Raw genomic sequence first — 19,660 nt, forward strand, 5'->3', positions numbered from 1 at the left:
CATGATCATATTATGATCATGACTGATAGATGGTGATCTGATACTGATCAGATGGTGATCTGATTTAAGATATAAAGTGAAATTGTTTGTTATGATCATCATAACAAACAATTTCACTTTATATCTTAAATGTTATGAAAATTTTAATACCAGTTTCAATTCACTAGCTGATTGACCAGCAACAGCCAGTTATTTGCCAACCTCGGAATCGACACTTTTGACGCTAGACGAAGGAAACAATTGTATTCTTTTGTCACTCGGCTTCTTCATAGTGACAATACGATCATCTCTACGCTAGTTCATTCTGACGGCTACTACCTCAGCTCATTCTGGAGGCATTACATTAACCTAGTTTTTAAGTAGTTTCTTTAGGTATAGCTAGATTATCGTGGTATTATTTATTGTGTTTGTTACAACGCCTCCATTTATTTTTGTCTGTCTGTTCGCAATGTGATATGGGCCAGGGGCCTGAATTAAAGAATAAATAAAATAAAATAAATAAATTCTGAAGGGCAATGTATGTTTATAACATAGACCAGTCCAATCAGCAAACATGAATAGAAACCCACTGTGCACTATATACTAGATGTAACGTTAGCACATAATCATTTGGGGTCATATGCTGGACACTGTCCTGGGTGACTCAGTCACACAATGACCAAGTTGACATCAGAAAAAGAAATGATGGTGTTGCCAAGTGACCCTTGGCATCTGAAACACAGAGCCCTGGTTCTTTCCTTCTACTTTAGAATTTATGACTTCCTGACTTTGAATGTTCACCATGAAACTACACAGAAGCACTGTACTGATTTTTGTGGGAGCAAAAGTGACCATTGACACATCCACAGTCAGTGAGTTGTGTGGGTGTGTCATCAGTGAAAAGGGGACTTTGACAAGTCATATTTATTCATTGCTTAGGCAAACCAAGGACATGCCTTGGGCAAACTGTAGCTAGTAACTGCTATTGTTAAGGACTAGCCCATTTATTTGGGAGGAGTTTGAGTTTGATACCCTTTAGAAGTAAACCACAGTATGGAGAAGACTAAAGTCGATTTCTCCTCTGCAGCATATCCATTGGAACGATCCACGGCCATGCACAAGCTGAGCCCAACCTGTGTCTCCTGTGGATCGATGCCCATGCAGACATTAATACCCCACTCACCACCCTGAGTGGAAACATCCACGGCACACCACTTTCCTTCCTGGTCAATCAGCTGAAAGATGCGGTGAGTTTTTTTTTGTTTACTTCCGTACAGTCTCAGTCTTTGATGATCTCTGACTCTGTAGGGTTATAGCTTGCATACTCCAGAACTTTGAAATTCTATCCACATTTGACACCACATTATTCAAGTCTTGCCTTTGACACAATGGAGTAATTGTTGTTGCACCAGCATTATTAGTCTTTCCATGGAGGTATAACCATGGTCTTTCCTTCCTGTATACTTCTTGCCATGATGTCAGTGGTAGCAGGAAAAGTATTGTTGGTTACTGATCATCTTCCTATTTCTATTGGCTAACAGATCCCATGGGCAGCCCTGACACCATTTGATTGGCTACAGCCATGGTGAGTGATGAATTTTCTCCTAGAGCTCGTTACTTCTGTCAGATTTATTTCACAGCTGAAAAGCATACCACTTGTTTGACTGAATACTGATGTTATTGCCTTAGTCTGGCTTCCATACTTCAATGAAGGAGTGTGAATGCCCAATTATTTTGCGTATGTATGTTTCAGCCTCAACATCACAGACATTGCCTTTGTGGGTCTGCGTGACCTGGACCCGGGCGAGCGGTAAGTAGACTGTCAGCGAGGAGAGAGGTAACATTAGCTTGTTATATTTCTCGGTCTGCTTATTAACTTATAGAGAAACTGAGATAAGAAAATTTGGGTTTTCAATTAATACTGTTGTTAGAGGATCTTGACAAGCATTGTGCTCATCATTCGACATGACCTTCACCCTTGACGTGACCTTGACCCCTTCTACAGATACATTCTGCAGAAGTTCAACATCACCAGTTTCTCCATCCATGAGGTGGACAGATATGGCATCCACGAGGTCATCGCTAGGTCGTTGGATGCTGTTAACCCAAAGTGAGTAGGATAGTTAAATGCCTTATGGTCGGTAATTCATCATTGTCATCATGTTCTGTATCTGTATAGCTGGTATAACCACACTTCAGTGTAACACACCAGCTTTGCAGGTATGCAGTGTAGCAGTAGCTGGCTTTTTATACAAATGTATTACACCTTTACACATCTGCTTTCCCGGACTCTTATTTCTCCAAGAGTCTGTGTCTTTTATAAAGTTCTTGTGATGTCCTGGACCTGTGACATGCTGTATATTGACATCACATTGGTCAAATTTCATCATTTCATTAATGTGAAAATTCTGTTTTCCTACTCAGAGGGGACCGTCCAATCCACATGAGTTTTGACATTGACTCTGTTGATCCTGCAGTCACAGGTGCCACAGGAACTCCTGGTAAGCTGCTGTTTTCTTGTTTATTTTGTAGCCTGGTGTCTATTTTGTCTCCATTCTGCTCATGATTGCTTACTAGTACCTGCTGAGTAGTCTGTTGTCAATCCCTATCTAGACCTTTGAAATAGTAGAAGCAGGTATCAAATATTTCTTAGAAGCAGTGTAATGTGGATGATCAAACTTGTTCAGACATGGAAAAGAATATGTATATGATGAATCACTTATGTGGTAGCATTGCCTTGACCCTAACGCTATTCTGTGCTCTTCAGTTCCAGGTGGTCTGACATTCCGAGAGGGGATGTTCATCGCTGAGCATGTGTACAGGACAGGTAGGTCAACTGGGAAAACTATATTACATGCTTGTTGGACTGGGACTCCCCTATGTTCCGACACCACTACATTCTGATATAGAGTTACGGTTGTCTGAACACTGGTTGAGTTGTCGTAACATAGGGGTGTAACCTTCAGCTTATAGAGTTGTAGAGTCATAGCCTTGACTGCCGTATTAATGTGCACTGTGACATGAACACATTTTAATCCACCCTCCTCCCCACAGGTCTTCTGTCAGCCCTTGACCTTGTAGAGGTGAACCCAGAGGTGGGGAGTCGACAGGACAAAGCCAACACCGTCATGACAGCAGTGGAGGTTCTCACAGCTTGTTTGGGGAAGAAGAGGGAGGGCAACTTACAGCCGGGGTATGAGCTCCCCATGCCTTAGGGTGTTCAACAACCTGAACTGTGTTTCCTTTCTGTTACAAATGGTCTCTTCCAAAGTGAATACTACATTTACAGTGGGACAAAGAAGATAACATTTATTTTGAAGCGTCCACATAATAAGATGATGCTAATTAACATATAACGTTATAACTATACTGTACATGGTATATCCAAAGGATTATAGGTTAATATCAATAACCTGTGAAGAAAACTGTGTTAGTGTTCCATGTCTGTCCATGTAGCGTGCTGTGGAATAGATCTATACTGAAGAACTCTATATATTTTAGACATGAAGTATGTTGATTGAAGTTCCTAGAGGTGACAGTGTTGTATTTTATGGGTTTATTGGACTTTAAAGTCTGAATATTGAGATATTTTCATTGTCATTTAATGTTAAATACACATATTCACACAAGGTTTTGTAACATTGGTTAGAATTTAAGAAAACAGATACTAGTAACAGGCCTTTTGAAAGGTGAGGCCATGTCAATTTATTATCTTGGTTCTCAGACATTCAACCTTGTGCCTCGGCAAGAGATCAACATGAATCAGACTATTTTTGCCACATGAAACTGGCGTGCTGTCTTCTCAGATTCTGTGTTCATGTAGAATTTTCCAGTACATCATGTTGTTTTAAATCTGAGAACCAACAAATTGAATTGGAGTGGCCAGGAGTGCCGTGGGCCAGGTTGTCATGTCAGCGGCCAGTTCCTTCAGTAGAAACACCTGCTGGCCCGGGTGTGCTGTGCCTCTCGTACCTGGATTATGTGATCTGATGTGCCTCACCTGAAGTCATTCTCATGAAAGGATGGGTATTGAAGAGATGAGGCCGTCATGTAGTAGCAGTTAGTCAATGCTTCTCATATAAAATAACGTTGTAGGAACCATTCCTATGTGCTGAAGGAAATTTTGATTAGTCCTGTACTTGTATTTGATACAATACACCACTCACCCCACCCCACCCAGGTGTAAATGGGTACCTGACTTTGGTTGGAGAGGTAAAAGGCAGCGGAAGGAGAGGGATGGGCTCTGCTTTCCTGAATGCGTCACAGTGATTAACAATTGATACCTTATTGCCTCATAAGGGCTATTGGACCTTTACCTTGATTTTTAATGTCCTTGCGTTGCTTTTGTGAAACTGAAAGCCTTTTTTCATGGCTGTGCTTAAATTAACTGCTAATTAGGTGCAATGAAGTCGTTTTGAGTTGCAATTTTAAGTAACACCACTAGAGTGTACATGCAGTATATTTTAGGGAACAATGCAGTGAGGATGGATTCTGATGCTTTTGTTTGCAACTGACCAATGTTGTTTGTGATTCCTTATTCTGGTGTTTACTTCAGAAAACTGTGTCAACTTCACACTGACACAGAAAGCATTTGAGAGATGTAATTTTTGGTCATCAATGCTCAGCTGACCATGCGTACAATCCTGTTAAGTGCTAGCAAGTATGGAAGCGAGCTTTAACTTAGTATGGTAGGCTTGACTTTGATACACCATCTTTTTTTATTTCTCCTGGGCAATCAAGCTCATGCCAAATCATTGTGTTGCTCAGTAAGTTTCTATAAAAACTAGAAGATCTTTGCCTACCATGAGAGCAATGGCAACAACAAGAAAGATTCTCCTGCTTAGACATGAATGAAGACGATTGACACTAGTTTCTTTTTGGTGCATATTTCATTGTTTGGTGCATTTTCTGAGCAGAATTAAAAGGGTGTAATGTTACCTTATTTTGTTTGCCTGTCTTTGTGTTCACTTGACACTTGTCCAACAAGCTACCTTTCTAAGTTAAAAACATTGTAATATACTATGAGCTCTATTCAATTTTAAGTATAAATCTATGTGGGAAATAAAGATATAGAGGGTCTTTGGAGGCTTGCTCCAGATGAAATTCTTTCTGAACCTATATACAACCTATAAAGCAGCTACATGTATCTAAATTTACAGGTATATGTATATATAATACAATGTACATGTATTTACAAATACACTAGTAGCAATCTCCCCCAGGCACACTAACGCTCCCAGACTGACTAACGATGGGTATTGCACTACAAAAACAAGATAACGATGAAGATATGACATGTATGTACAAAGTCATTGCACACTTGTTCTTATGGTATCAAAAATAAGTTTGCTTTCTGTTGGAGGAATATGAAATATCAATGTTTCGGACTAAGCTTGTACAAGTGTCTGCTGGCTTTTAGTAACCCTTTTTAGGATTGTCCGTTTCCAATAATTCCAGACCTTACGTTGGAGCGAGAAAACTTTTTTTAATTGCTGTTATATTACCCGTGCCCCGTTAGCCTTGTCAAACGCGACCATCGCCTTACAGTTGGGCTTGTGTCCGTGTCCCCAGTGATGTGTCTGGCACGCTGTGCTGCAGTACCTGGCGAGACCGCACGCAGCGCACATCTTGAATTTGCTGCCCGCCTCGATGTTAGAACACTCCGAAGAGGAACACACCACTGGGAATTGAAAGTACTGCTTGTAGCTGTCCCTACGTCTTTTGGTGGATTGTGGGAGCATTTTCCCGCGTCTTAGGATGGAAAGAAGCCAGCCCACTGCTTGGTGCAGTTTGTACCGCACATCGCCAGGCGCCGCTTCCCTGTGTCGTTTCCATACTTCGGACAGCTCCCGTTCTATCTGTAAGTAAGTCTTTGAAAAGTAAGTCTTGAAAATCGATAAAATATAGGTAAGAAGACAATATGATAAACTTGATAGGCTCCGTCAAATGTTATCAACTAAAATAGATATACTAGTAGTACTCTGGTGTAAATGAAAATTTGCCGCATCAAAAGGGGGTTTGTTCTGCGCTGGTATTGCTTAGATCCACTCTCCAAGCAGAGGTTTGGTGGGGAAAATTGCTACCTTAATATATATCCCCCATTCTTTCTAATAGCGAAAGAAAAATCGGTGCATATATAGAAAGGTAACAATCTTCCCCCACCAACCTCTATTTGGAAATCACTTAGAGCAGTGAGGATAAGCTGAATTTGCGATCACCGAAACATAAGGATTTAAGCACATAACAATGTCGCCCTATAGCGTTTTGCAAGTCCCCAAACAAGATGAATCAGTCGGGGATTGTTTTTTTAATCAATTTACTAAGTATGTGATTATTCTATCTTATATATTTCAAGTACAATGTGCGTGCTTCAGATCAGTTGCCCACTTAGCCTGAAAGTAATGTTAAAGGGGTTGTCTAGATGTCTAGGATCCACAATTTAGGGATGGATAAGTGAATATGTACGACGATAACTCTGTTACTAGTACTGACCTTTCTCACACACTGCCAGCACCTCTCATCCCCGATCTCCACTACCAATTGAAGCAAGTGCACCATCAGGACCTTGTCCTTATATGGGCACCAGGGGACGTCTTGGTTCCCGGATAGGATTCTCCCCAACACCGGGACGGCTCCGGACTCGCACAGGGCCAGGGCGTGTCTCTGACACCCGCCGGCCAGTAACATGGTGTGCACGAGGGTAGCTCCGATCCTCCTCTTTCTTACGGCCGCATCTCGCCCCCTGATGTCTGTGATGACGTCAACTCCCCCAGAAATAAGTCTTAAAAGAGGCGGAAGCAGATGGGAGAAGTAAGTGGACAGCTTTTTGGCGCCGGGATAGTACACCGAGATGTGGCACAACGTTTCTATCTGCTTGCTAGACGGGTGCATTTGGGTTAAGACCTGACCCAATAACACAGGTAAGCACTGTTCCCCTAGACACTGGTGAAGCCGGCAGTTCCCGTACCTGGTGCGGCACACCTGGCGCAGTCGGGGGTCGCCGCTGACGTCGACGTAGCCGTACTTCTTCAGGTGCGATGCGACTACAGAACGGACGTCGACTCCTTCCGAGACGAAGACTGACATTATTTCTATTTCATTTTTTCCCACGCCGTGTCGAGGTACCACCTGTTAGACCGCCGAAGTGGGGAATGGGAAGATTGCAAGGCTGCTCGGAGATAAATACATAGGAAGCCGCTCTGATTGGGCGACCTTGTGCGAACGTACCACTCAATTAAAGGGTGGTTGAATGGACTGGTGTTACCTAAACTTAAAAATCAAGTTCACAGGTATTCCTGGAACCTGTATTGTAATAGCAAGTATGATAATGAAAACGCATGCGATCAAGAGTCTCGGGTTTTAATCGATATGTTGAAACTGCTGCACCCCTCCATCCCAGATGGCACAGTCCATAGAACAAAGCTTGTTGGTTTGTCACTTGATCGTAGCCGGTAGCCGGGGTTATAAGAATTTTCCAACACAGTTGAAAGGTTGACTTAATGAGGCAAATATGACATCAGTATAGGCTTTCTATCATTTATCTAGTCCTACGAAACAGCTAAATCCGCTATGATACATTCAGAACAGCGAGCAATGACTAGAATACGGTGGTATAACTTGTGCAACAGTGTCACAGTGTTAGTCTTAGTGTTGACGTTAGTCAGGACATGGATCATACTTTCCCAGGTTTGTGAATGATCTGCATAGACGAGAAGCGTGTTCGTTATCATATAGATGATCATTCATATCACAACACGGGGGTCTCGTGTACTAAGTTAACTAACAAAAGTAAATGTTTCCCTGCGTGCGTACCAAGGGGTTCGCCGGCGCGGCGAACGCGTTAATTTCTTTGCGCGAATGGGTGCATTCTGGGACGGACAATGGCATTACTACGAATAACAGGTTCAGCAACATTCATGCAAATGACCGGTTTATGAGGGGAAAGGTCGAAGGGAAAGTGTTTTATCTCGGCCCAACCTTAAGGCTGGGTCCTGTGGAATGCTGAGAGCATAGGCGGTTTCTGAGAAGTATTAACTCAAATGCAGCCGCTTACGGTGTCCGTAGAAACGTCCACGTGTCTTTTGAAGGTGAGACAAGTCGCTTGACGTGCTGCGACGTCTCAAGGGGAGATATGTAATCTCCAAGCAGATCTTTTGGTGGGGGTAAGACAGTATTAAATTGTCCAGTCTGTAACCCAAGGGTGGGGAAATGGTTACAGACTGGCCAATTTGATACTGTCTTACCCCCATGCACCAAAAGATCTGCTTGGAGATTAGGAGATATGCATATGGGCGTTACACTGTCTGTCCTGATTGTTGTGGTAAGTCACTTTTCAAATCGTTGCTAGCCTCATTATCAGACAAGAGGTTCCGTACCAATAAGGTTTTACAGCGTGTGGGGTCAGAAACTCTGTGTGTGTGTGGCTATGTGTTGCTTTATTTTTTCCTTTATTGGTTTGTCTGTCTATATACACGGCCATGTCTGTCTATATACACAGCCAGTTTGAACGGCTCTCGTGAATCCGACTTCGTCAGCCCAAGATGCCGCCGTGCGCCTATGTGGACGGAGACCTCCTGATCGTCAAGGCGGTCTACTTCTTCTTTTTCTCTGGTAGGTTTCCTTTGCAAGCACGGAGGTAATGTTATGTTGAATTGTTGGATTACGATCATTTGATATATTTCCTCATTTTCGGGAAGCCAGAGAAAAGAATTTTAGTAGATTTTGAAATCCACCGGTTCCGACTTGCATAAACAAGAATTCGTAGATCTCATACCTCCATGAAATATATGCGTTTTGTAAATGACATGTCCTCATTAATTATGCAAATGACCTCAACATTAACATAATATATGCATAGTATATTAGTGACCGACAGACAGACACACAGTCAGGCCAAAAACAATACCTCCATTTTTCATGGAGGTAATAACGGTGTTTTATATCATTCTGATACATTGATATAGACAATAGCCTGTTTAACGAGTGCTGCATGTTCTGCTTGCTGCAGGAATGGCCTGTGTCGCCCCCTACATGTCTATTTACATGAGACACCTGGGACTGCTCCCATCACAGACAGGTGTGATCACTGCTACTAAAAACTTCACGTCCGCTTTCATCAAACCTCTCTTGGGCAGTATTGCAGACAAGACTGGAAGGTAAGCGCACGTTTGTGTGTGTGTGTCTGTGTGTGTGTGTGTGTGTGTGTGTGTGTGTGTGTGTGTGTGTGTGTGTGCACGTATGTGTTGTTAATGGACTTATTGTTGGTGCTACCCGAGGCTTCCAGACTAAATGTACACGCCTCATACCCAGGCACAAAACAGTGGCCATTCTGACGGTCCTGACAGCCTCTGCTCTGCACTTCTCGCTGTTGTTCGTGCCACCCGTGCCGTCATCATCGGGGCCACAAACGACGCAACTGGAAAGGGCCAAGACGCAGTCGTGGTTCTCCCTGACATTCTGGTTGGTGTTCTGGATCACGTTTACTTCTCACGGTGCTCAATGGAGTGCAACTTCTCAGGTAAGACTGCTCCGATGTTACGTTCCATATACTAGTAAGTGCATGAAGTACTGAAGTACAATTACGCAAGCCTCACGTTTCTTTAGACATGCCACAGTTGTACCTGTTACTGAAAGTTACGAGCCTGTGATTTGGGTTCTGTCTACTTTCTAGCCTCTCTTGTGTTTTCCCGCCCCTCTGTTTTCCCCGAGGGAAGAGTTCCTGAAGTACTGCAGTTAACGTTGTTGTGAACTTCGCTAATCAAGATGTTTGACCGATTTTTACCGTCTTTTAGGTAGAAGCAGCAACGTATCTAATCACAAAGAAGAAAGATGGCTCAACATACGGACAGCAACGCCTTTGGGGATCCGTAGGATACGGCTTGCTTTCCCTGCTCTCCGGGGTTGCTATGGATACGTTCACCAAAAGCACCCTACCAGACAACCCTGGGAACAAGACCGACTATTCCGTGACATTCTACATGTTTTTAGCCTTCATGCTTGTATCTTCCGGCTGCCTGCTCGTCTTGGATGATTGGAGCACGGGACCTTCCGTATCGTTCCTGAAAGGCATGGGCAGCCTTCTATCTCAGATACACTTGGTCATCTTCCTGTTCGCCGTCCTTCTCTTAGGCGCGCAGGACGGCGCAGGGGACACGTTCATGTACTGGCACCTGAAGGACCTGGGCGCCAGTCAGACTGTCATCGGCACCAACATGTTCGTCAGGACGGTCGCAGAGGTCCCACTGTTCTTCGTCTCCGGGTGGTTCATAGACAAGATCGGACACGTGTGGGCCCTGCAACTCAGTTTCCTGACGTTCGCTCTGAATTTCCTGGGTTATTCCTTCATAAGAAACCCGTGGTGGGCGGTGCTGATCGACGTGATACACGGATATCAGGCGGTGACATGGACAGCGGCGACGTCGTACGCGAGCATGTCTGCGCAGGGTGACCTACAGGCGGTCGCTCAGGGCATCGTTTCCGCAACTTTCTACGGACTTGGTGAGAGTCGATGTCTTTTTTATACAAAGTTACACTATTGAAATATTTGCAGTTTCGGTAAAACGCCCAGACCAGTTTGTAATAATTTGCTAATCTTTAAATTACGTACATGGGTTGTTGGAACATGATATTAGTGTGACTCCTTGGTCGGCCAATATTCCTATAGCAAATCATTCAGCCTATTTGGCCAATTTCTACATATTTTTCAGCAAGTGTGTTACAGACTAATGATTCAAATCTAATGTTTGACCTATCCACAGGTTATGGAGTAGGTAACCTGGTCAGCGGCCCAGTGTTCCACCGGTATGGCGCTGTCGTGCTGTTCCGCTCTCTGACTGTCTTCTGTCTGATCGGATTCTTCCTGTTCTACCTGCTGTACAGGTGTTTCGGGAAAAAAGAGAACCCTACAGGTGAGAACGTCATACTGATATACTAGTACGTTCTTTATAGAAGTTGATATACTGATATACTAGTACATTCTCAATCCAAGGCGGACGATTTGTTGAAGAACAAGTGCAGAACTGTCTTCAACATGAGTGGGTGAGTGGTCACTGACTCACTTTGATGAACACAGAAACTGTACTGGAATAAAATTTTGGATCGGCTAGAAATTTTGGGTAAGGTGTTAGGGTTAGGGGTATGACGTAACGGACTAAGTTAATACCACCTTTTTTAAAAATTCTTTTCTACACGAGACCCGGGCACTGATAGAGGAGAGGACACAGTACCGATGCTGGTGTCTGACGAGGACATGCCGAAGCCTGACGCGTTTCTGCACGGCGGGAGTATAACTACTGGGGCCGGCGAGACGCTGGGCTCACTACGGCTTGTCAGACCACAGTTCGAACAACCTGGCAACGAGATAGAACAATTCTCTTCATAACTGGACAATAGTGAACAGAGCGATAAAGAAGTCGAAGTAGTATTGGGCCGACAAAGGAATGGGGGTTGTCGAATTCTTTCTTTAGCACAGTCTCTAAGCTGGCGCCACTGTCACCGACCACTAGTGGAGTTTTTTTGTCAAAATCACCAAAGTCACGTGTATATTTTCATAAAAATCTACGCTATCACAATGAATGGGACCTGTGACCATCTTCCGATATCTAGCTAGATCTAGAAATCGTGCAGTAACCTAGAGAGACACCTGCCCTACTGCCTGCATACCTGTTGTGTGACGCCGTGACTACCATCGATTAATTAAAAGACTTCCTCGGCACAAATGTGTACTTAATAGTTAATAGACATACTAAACCATTGGAATTTTGTAACATAATCTGTTATCCCGCATGCCTTGTGTTTAAGTTCACATGCGTCGACTACTCTGTGAAAAAAGTGTGATAAAACATGTTATCTGTGCCTTCACTATTAAAGGTATAGCACCACACAGTTGTCTCATTGTCTCAATGTATGAAAATGGAGGTATTGTTTTTGGCGCGTCTGTGTGTGTGTGTGTGTGTGTGTGTGTGTGTGTTTGTGTTTCCGAACATTTGAAGTCAGCATAACTTCATAACGCCTCGATGGATTGTGATGATATTTGGTATGCTGGTAAGTCTTAGGAAGACGAAGGGCAAGGTTAAGTATGGGCCTCCTGGTGGATGGCCTTGGTACTGCAGCAGAACATCCGGTTTTTGTATATTTTGTCCTAAACAAGCTATGGTCTTGACTTAGCTTATCCTGTCAGGAATAAGTGGTGTAAGTTTGGTCTCCCTAGCAGCTTGTTCTGGAACTGCAGATTAGTTTCTGGTAAAAACTTTCAAAGTCAATAAGTCCAGATTGGAACAACTTATTTTCATCATTTTTTGGTGTGTAGGTACCTGAGAGAGAGTTGTACATAATTAAATGCAAATTATGCAAATGAGGACTTAATTTGCTTAATTAATGAGGAAATTCTATAATTACAGTGTTTTATATAATGGTACTGCTATACATGTAATCTATTTATCTGTGGCAGGCGGAACATCAACAGATACCAATTATGCAAATGATGACCTAATTTGCATAATTAATGTGAACATTTTGTGACTCCTTATTGGTGAATGATGGGAATTTTATACCTCGTGACATGTGTAAGTTACTTAAAGGTTAGCACCACTATGCATATATTATGTTAATGTAGAGGTTATTTGCATAGTTATGAGGACATGCTGAAATGAAGTATGACAAAGCAAGCCCATATTTCATGGAGGTATGAGATCTCAGAACTCTTGTTAGAACTGTTTTAGTGGCACGTTCCACAGCTGAACTGAAATCCAGAACGAAGCCAATGTGAACAGGTGGTGGTCTCGTTCTCAGGTTCTCACCAGTGCCCTAGACGTTTCCAGTGAGATCATCATGCTCTCCCACCATGTGTTCACCTTGACTTCCCTTCTGTCATCACCAAATAAAGAAACATTTCGTGTCTGATTTGCAATGTCCAGTTCAGCTAAATCAAAATACCTACAGACACACAAACAAGCAAACACACTGAAAACAAAACCTCCGTACAAGCGTCAATCAGGATATAGCAAAGAGACTTGCAAAGAGTCTATGAATCCCCTTCATATAGGGAAATCTAACTACATGTATATAGAAACTGCCGGCAGTCCCTCTGCTTTATCCAGAGAATTTCTGCAGCCAGTCACGGACTTCCTCCGGGCAGTAGTAATCCGGACCCGGCCCGCCCCTGTAAACACACACTCCGTCCAACACGACGTACAACCTGCGGGCAAGAAGAGTGAGCAAGTATTGAGAATAATGAGTAAACAGAAACCCAATCTCTCTTTTTGCTTCAAAGGAACAATTCATTTTCACTTTGTACTGCTGTCTGTGTTCCAATGCAAGTCAGTAGAGGTTACGATATTGAGTGTTGCAATATTTGCTAGCAAATTTTTCATACGATAAATCGGTTGGTCAACAGGTGATCATGATAGAGATCGCAAAGGGGTTATCACTCCGGGTTTAGTGAGTGTAGACTAGTAGAAGTGTAACTCACCTGTCCGGTATCGCTGCGTACGCGCGGGCGGCGACGTTGTCCATGGTGTCCACCAGGATAGGACAGGGGATGTCGTGCAGAGCCAGCATCTCCGCCGCCTTCAGTCTTTCCTCCAGACTCCGGTGCTGCCGGATGTCCATGCCCCCACTCATGACCCAGCCGTCGGTGGGGTGCGCCTCGGCCACGTACACCACCACGAAGTCGGCCACGGCGGCGAAGTCCGACATGATCCGCTTGACCATGTCCAACTTCGCCCGGAACGGTTGTCAGGTGTTGCTGCCGAAGCTGATGACCAGAGGGCGGGCCGCCCGGGCGAACTGGAGCAGCCGGCAGGAGCTCCCGTCAAGCCTGACGAGGGAGGAGTCGGTGGCCTTGCCTCCCTCAAACACCTCAGCCTCCAGATAGGACATCTCCATGGAGATGGTTCCTATCCACGCAGTTAGACTTGTCATTTCGTACAAGTCCTGATAGCATTGCTCAGGAGTTGTCAGCAAACCTGGGGCCACATTGTCTGAATATTTCATATATTGAGACAAAATCGGTCGCCTGAGAGGGGGAAAGAGACATGCCGCCCTTACTAGAATAGAAAAGAGGAAGTAAAGCGGCGTACCAAAGACACAGATCAGCAGAAACCGCACAGTGATCCAAGCTCTGTTCAGGTCAGAGATGGAAGCCATTACACTATATAGTGTGGAATGACGTCAGCTCACGTGTGCATCAACTATGACCCTTTCTTTATTTGATCACAAGACGCAAATCAAACAGCGGAGGGCAAATAAAGCTGTGGATAAACATGTTCCCGTCTGCGTAAGCCTGTATGTACCTTATTTTATTTTTTATTTTATTTTATTTTATGACGATTTACCACATTTGTGGAAGGATTGACATAACAGGTGACAATCACCTCTTCAAAGATGTCAACCCCGAGACCTGTGAGGCTTGACCTTCAGTCAACGAAAAAGAAAGATCAGTGGTTATGCACAAAATGCAAAAGTATAGCATAGGTATAGCAACTTATAGCAAGATATGACGTCTTTGGGGCATAGCTAACAGCGCTGGCATATCAATACAATACACGCAACTCCTTATATTAGGTGGGAAAAGTTGTATGGAATGTGCACATGCAGGGGCACGCGTGATATTAGACTGTAAGACGGCAGTCTATTTCCCAGTCGTGATTTCCAACGTTTTGCAATGCATAAAATCAAACAAACTGATGTAGAACACCGGCTAACTGTCCGAGCGGGCAGTGTTTCGCTGTAGTTGACGCATAACCACAAGGTGGCGCTTTTTGCAATACCATTGTTGCCTGTTTTTGCAAGAATAAATATCGTATAATTTGCTTACTTGTCTTTTTTTGTTGCTTACATCTGACCATTGCAGTGATATTACCACATCGATCTACTTGGCTTTCGTTTCAAGTGCCAGGGTATCCTGGATGACATCAATCTCTAATCTCGGCGATCGTCTCTCTGATCTGAATGCCGGGTGGACGTGATGTAAGTTGGAAGATGGTGGCGCTCTCAGGCTGCCGGGCTTCTCTGACAGCCACTCATCCCAACAGAAATTGGGCACTTCCATACCCCTTTAACACTCCATGATGTTCATGGCCTGTCGGTTGATACATTGTCATTCTCTAGAAACCCCGAATTACACGTACACTTATCATCTTACACTTTGACACACACGTACCATTCCCAACATCCCTCCCAGATCTCAGATGATAGACAAACTGACACAAATAACGGCTGTGAATCATTGTTTAATCAGCACCTTTCCGATTATTTTCACATTGATGGTTTCCATCAGTTTAGGCACGGCCCTACTAATCACACAACTACACTCACCTCAGAGAATGATGCAGTTGATGATATCCAGAACACCTTGGCTAGTACATAGGCCACTACTCCTTCCATGCATTTTGGCATACAATATATGGCTTCACTAAAATCCTGTACCCAAACAGGAAATGCATCTACTCTCCTTCCCAGGGCCCTTAGCAATGTTTGTTTGGGCATGAATAAGCTTGTGTACTTATCTTCCCCTTCAACATCTGCCTGGAGTCCTTTATCACTTAAAGGCACTTAACTGACTGTAAATTTTGTTTGTGATTCACATATCAAATTCTTTCAGTGACAATTTTGACACATTATTTGGCAATAATAAAAAATTTCCCCACAGTATTATTATGACTCCTTGATGTTGCCACAAGTACCACTGCTGATCAGCAGGAGTACTAGTAAATATTCATTGCTGATCGTTTGATTTATTACATGGAATATTATGTGCATTAATCATTCAATGATTTTTCTTTGAAAATAAAAAAGGTTAACATAGAACCTATAATTCACTAGATTCAATACACAATGATAGTGCTGTTTACTATGTAAATAAAAAATGTGAAATACTGGTAGCATGATAATATTGCTTTGCTTTGCTTTGAGCAGAAAGAGTTTAATTCCCAAACTGCACCTACGTATTTCTGAACAAAATGACTACCAAAAGGATGGGACCCAGTCTGGTTGTGAAATATGACAGAGCACATGAAGGCTGGATAAAAATGGTCTCCTTTTGGAAAGAGACACAAACTTCTGCAATGCTTCACACGGTATCTATCAGCTCCAACATGCTGTACTTTACACAGGTTTTCCATTTAATCTAGCACCTTGTGGTCCCTTTGACTGCACAATGATAATAGTGCTAAATAATCATATGATTCAATGATAGTGACACCACAATTTCTTAATAACTTTAAATCTACACAAATTATTCATTACACATTGTAACAACTGCCCAACCCACCCAATTTCCTCTAAGGAAAGGCAGGCAAGAATGCCAAGATTGATACATTTAGATACAAGCTTCTGCCTTAACTTTGCCTGCTCCCTGTCATAGTTCTGTTTTCTTCTTTTTTATCTTGTTTTCATCATTGCTTGCTTTATTTCCAGATGACTTCTTGCTCTTGGCACTGTTGTCGTCTTCCTCCCCTCCCTGTGCAGCGCCCTTCCCAGGGAACTGTTGGTTCTCGAAGCTGACCTCCGCACAGCGGTCCTGCTGGACCAGGAAGTCCCCGACCTCGAATGCCTTGCTGCCGTCCTTCAGCAGGAAGATGACGCGGTCATCCGACACAACATACCTGGTCACCTCGTAGTTTGCGTTGAACAGGCTCGTCTGCCACAGCTGGGTGATCTCTTCCGTCTCCTTCTGGGTGGGGTTGCCGGACACTGACACAAACATCATCAGGGTCCGGCCCTTCTTGCTCATCTTGATGAGATCTTCCGGTCTGTCGGGGTTGAGGTTGGACAGGTCGATCTTGGGGGGCGGGGCGGAGGTGTTCTGGGAGCTCATCCTCCTCCAGCGGCTCCTCATCCTCCTCCCACTGCTCGTACAGCCGCTCCAGGTCCGCGTCCGTGTAGTCCCGCAGGTCCTTCTTGATCTTCTTGTCCTCTGGAATGTCCTTCTTGGTCCAGACAAACGGGAGGATCAGGGCGCAGCTGAGAAAGATCCAGACGTACTTCGCCATATCCGCCCTCAGTAAATATTGACGAAACACCTGTATACGTTTGAGAAGAGGACAGCTCTTTACTCCAGTAGAATTCTTCGCCACACGAAAATCATATAATCTTATAGCCAATATACCCCTGAATCTATGCATATGAGAAACATACAAGGTAGGCTTTTGTTAAAAACACAACGATTATGCATGCACACCGCTGACGTGTCGTTCTGCTATATGCAGGCACGCGCCTCTGTCGTCCGCGTGTAAACAACGTTAACTTACGCTAAGGAGTCGACAAGCTTATATAAAATTGCTGTAAGATAAGTCCTTATAACACACTTACAAAGCACTCCTGTGTACTTTCGAGAAATACGTAAGCTGGATAAGGAAAGAAAATCTAGTTAGGTGGCCCAAGCGCTTTCCAACAACTGACGGAAGTCACTCCCAGTGAAAATTAGTCTCCTCCGCCACCATGTTGGGTCAAGTTGGGTCAAGATCCTCTGCTCGACTGTTCCAAAAGATAAAAGTAGAGGGGATACAACAGCCTTAATGGTCAAGTTATTCAGAAGAAAACAGGAGTTTAGTCCAATTTAGATGAAACTTAAGTACGTAAAACCTAACATTGGACAAACTTTACGAAAAACATTTCATAGGGCAAAAAGAGGGTAACTCCACTCTACACTGATATATTACAGCCCCTTTACATTTATTGAACAGTCCATTCTGCGAAACGTTAACACGCATGCGCACGGAGGAAGCCCGGCCAGTTCGAATTTAAATTTGTATCAAATATTAGTAGACACTACCTTCTCATATTTAGCTGGTGTTTTTAAGCTCGTGTGTTCCTTAATACCTAACTGGAGGTGTTCGGCTGATAGTATAGGTATGGAACCGACGGAAAACAGTTGGGAACTGAGCAAGGAGAACGTCCAGCCGCTGCGACAAGGACGTAAAATCGCCAACCTAACGGCGGCGCTGCAGCCTGTCAATGGCCAAGATGGCGGACTCAGCCGCGTGCAGCAGGAAAAACAGTACGGACAAAACTCTTCTTCACGTTATGGTTGTTGTTTCTCCTGTACTTTCCATGTCTTAAGATTGTTCCATAGTAACTACGAATTATAAGTACATGTAATATAATCCAGATTAAATATTTTTCGATGCTATACCTTCCGGTCTTTTCTTTTACAGAGCCTTCGAGGCTGAACTCCGGATGTACACAGGGGATGATCCGTTTAGTGTCTGGGATCGGTAAGAACATCGTTCTACTAAGAGTTCATAATCACAAATGAGTACATAATTTTTGTAACAGTCTTGGCCTTAGTCTTTACCAGGTATTTGGTATATGATCATTATGCAAAATACCTGGTAAAGACTAACTCAGTATGAGTATTATACTTCTTATTCTTCTTATTCTTCTTTACCAGGTATTTTGCATAATGATCTATTTCTTCTTCTTCCTATATTCATCTAGTTTATTTATTCATCTAGTTGAAAATTCTATTGCCTATTTGTCTATAATAATAATAATAATAATAATAAAAAGACTAGCCGTGGACGACTCTGGTAATCCTCTTTGCATGATAATGCCGGATACAGAGTCGTGGTGCACTCCATTGGCTAGCCGTGGACGACTCTGGTAATCCTTTTTGCATGATAATGCCGGATACAGAGTCGTGGTGCACTCCATAGGCCAAAACCAACCTTTGCCGTGCCGGGCCTCATGCAACAGGCCGGCCCCGGATTTTTGGTGTCCCTGGCTTCCCGACGCACTCACCTGCCGGGCCGGGGGGATAAGACCCTAAACAAACGCAGCATTTAACCACAACACGGCCTCGGAGCACGTAACTCCATATAAATCATCGGCGATCGGCGCCATTTTGAATTCAGGAATCGGCCCGCAAAACAGGTCGGGCCCTGAGTTTACGACAGATTACGTCATTATTTTCAACTCTCCAAGCTGCGGGTATCATGACGTAATCTGTCGCTTCCACTATTGCATAAACTATATATGTTATAGTGCCATTGGTGTAGTCAGTGCCATACTGTCTATGATTCCTTCTAGCAACCCTCCTGGTCCTGGAGTCCTGGAGTCCTACTGCACTGGTTAGACAGATACTAGTATTAGGGGCCCCATAGAGTTATGAGACTGTGTTACACAGGCTACCATAATTTCGAACTTTTTAAAGATAATATCCTCCCAACTTTGAATTAGGTACATCAAGTGGACGGAGCAGAACTTCCCAAAAGGCGGGAAGGACGGAAACCTGTCCACCCTGCTGGAGCGCTGCCTGCTGTTCTTTAAGGACGACAAGAGATACTCCAACGACCACAGATACCTGCAGGCCTGGATCAAGTTTGTATGTACATATCTTACTTACATTGAACAACACGACATGTACATAAATTAATCATGATATAATCCTAAAAGAAATAGTTTACAGTTCCGATAAGATCTCTGAAATCACAATACGATTTAAATTCAGAAACCTCGGTCACCTGCAAGGCCATATTGGATGTAAGAACTTACTGCTAAATCATGTTCATCTCTCCCTCCCCTGTCCTGTCCAGGCTGGCATGACCAACCAGCCCATGGACATCTACAACTTCCTGCATGACCAGGCCATCGGTGCACAGGTGGCACTCTTCTGGGAGGCCTGGGCCTGGGAACTGGAGCAGGAGGGAGACACCAAGAAGGCCGACGCTGTGTACGCAGA

At 43.7% G+C, this 19,660-nt stretch overlaps 5 protein-coding genes and 1 pseudogene across 10 annotated transcripts in view; 3 read left to right on the forward strand and 3 right to left on the reverse strand.

Annotated features, from left to right (window-relative positions):
* The window catches only part of LOC109483801 (arginase, hepatic-like), a 9,315-nt gene extending 4,417 nt beyond the window's left edge, over nt 1-4,898 (forward strand). Inside the window, exons 5-11 of the mRNA XM_019786923.1 lie at nt 1,067-1,226; nt 1,521-1,564; nt 1,733-1,789; nt 1,985-2,089; nt 2,404-2,480; nt 2,747-2,806; nt 3,034-4,898. Of these exons, the coding sequence (XP_019642482.1) occupies nt 1,067-1,226; nt 1,521-1,564; nt 1,733-1,789; nt 1,985-2,089; nt 2,404-2,480; nt 2,747-2,806; nt 3,034-3,194 (664 nt within the window). The 3' untranslated portion in view covers nt 3,195-4,898. The remainder of the gene's footprint in view (nt 1-1,066; nt 1,227-1,520; nt 1,565-1,732; nt 1,790-1,984; nt 2,090-2,403; nt 2,481-2,746; nt 2,807-3,033) is intronic.
* Nucleotides 4,899-5,215: 317 nt separating this feature from the next.
* Nucleotides 5,216-7,118, reverse strand: LOC109483802. Of its 2 annotated transcripts, none has more exons than XM_019786925.1 (2): nt 6,472-7,118; nt 5,216-5,837 (listed from the first exon to the last, which is right to left on the reverse strand). In XM_019786925.1, exons 1-2 carry the CDS (start codon nt 7,063-7,065, stop codon nt 5,475-5,477), a joined length of 957 nt encoding a protein of 318 aa, XP_019642484.1. In that variant the 5' UTR covers nt 7,066-7,118; the 3' UTR covers nt 5,216-5,474. The 2 variants fall into 2 exon arrangements, with proteins under 2 accessions (XP_019642484.1, XP_019642483.1); XM_019786924.1 differs by having other exon boundaries at nt 5,216-5,849.
* Nucleotides 7,119-7,450: 332 nt separating this feature from the next.
* On the forward strand, nt 7,451-11,573 carry LOC109483686 (major facilitator superfamily domain-containing protein 6-like). Of its 5 annotated transcripts, XM_019786722.1 has the most exons (8): nt 7,451-8,112; nt 8,269-8,299; nt 8,477-8,589; nt 8,987-9,134; nt 9,289-9,496; nt 9,771-10,476; nt 10,737-10,886; nt 11,172-11,573. In XM_019786722.1, the coding sequence occupies exons 3-8, from the start codon at nt 8,520-8,522 to the stop codon at nt 11,357-11,359; spliced, it is 1,470 nt and encodes a 489-aa protein (XP_019642281.1). In that variant the 5' UTR covers nt 7,451-8,112; nt 8,269-8,299; nt 8,477-8,519; the 3' UTR covers nt 11,360-11,573. The 5 variants fall into 5 exon arrangements, with proteins under 5 accessions (XP_019642281.1, XP_019642285.1, XP_019642284.1 ...); XM_019786726.1 differs by lacking the exon at nt 8,477-8,589; XM_019786725.1 differs by lacking the exon at nt 8,269-8,299 and having other exon boundaries at nt 7,451-8,066.
* Nucleotides 11,574-12,594: 1,021 nt separating this feature from the next.
* On the reverse strand, nt 12,595-14,126 carry LOC109483689 (annotated as a pseudogene).
* A 1,067-nt stretch (nt 14,127-15,193) lies between these two features.
* LOC109483803 (LDLR chaperone boca-like) lies at nt 15,194-17,000 on the reverse strand. Its single transcript, XM_019786926.1, is given in 2 exon segments — nt 15,194-16,771; nt 16,773-17,000. Coding segments are annotated over 2 exon segments (633 nt in total). The 5' UTR covers nt 16,971-17,000; the 3' UTR covers nt 15,194-16,336.
* Nucleotides 17,001-17,666: 666 nt separating this feature from the next.
* LOC109483668 (mitotic checkpoint serine/threonine-protein kinase BUB1-like) overlaps nt 17,667-19,660 on the forward strand; it is a 13,608-nt gene continuing 11,614 nt past the window's right edge. Inside the window, 4 exon segments of the mRNA XM_019786704.1 lie at nt 17,667-17,977; nt 18,135-18,194; nt 19,159-19,303; nt 19,515-19,651. Coding sequence (XP_019642263.1) covers nt 17,832-17,977; nt 18,135-18,194; nt 19,159-19,303; nt 19,515-19,651 — 488 coding nt within the window. The 5' untranslated portion in view covers nt 17,667-17,831.

Source organism: Branchiostoma belcheri, unplaced genomic scaffold (genome assembly GCF_001625305.1).
Source record: "Branchiostoma belcheri isolate BF01 breed outbred unplaced genomic scaffold, Haploidv18h27 scaffold66, whole genome shotgun sequence".
Taxonomy (NCBI): domain Eukaryota; kingdom Metazoa; phylum Chordata; class Leptocardii; order Amphioxiformes; family Branchiostomatidae; genus Branchiostoma; species Branchiostoma belcheri.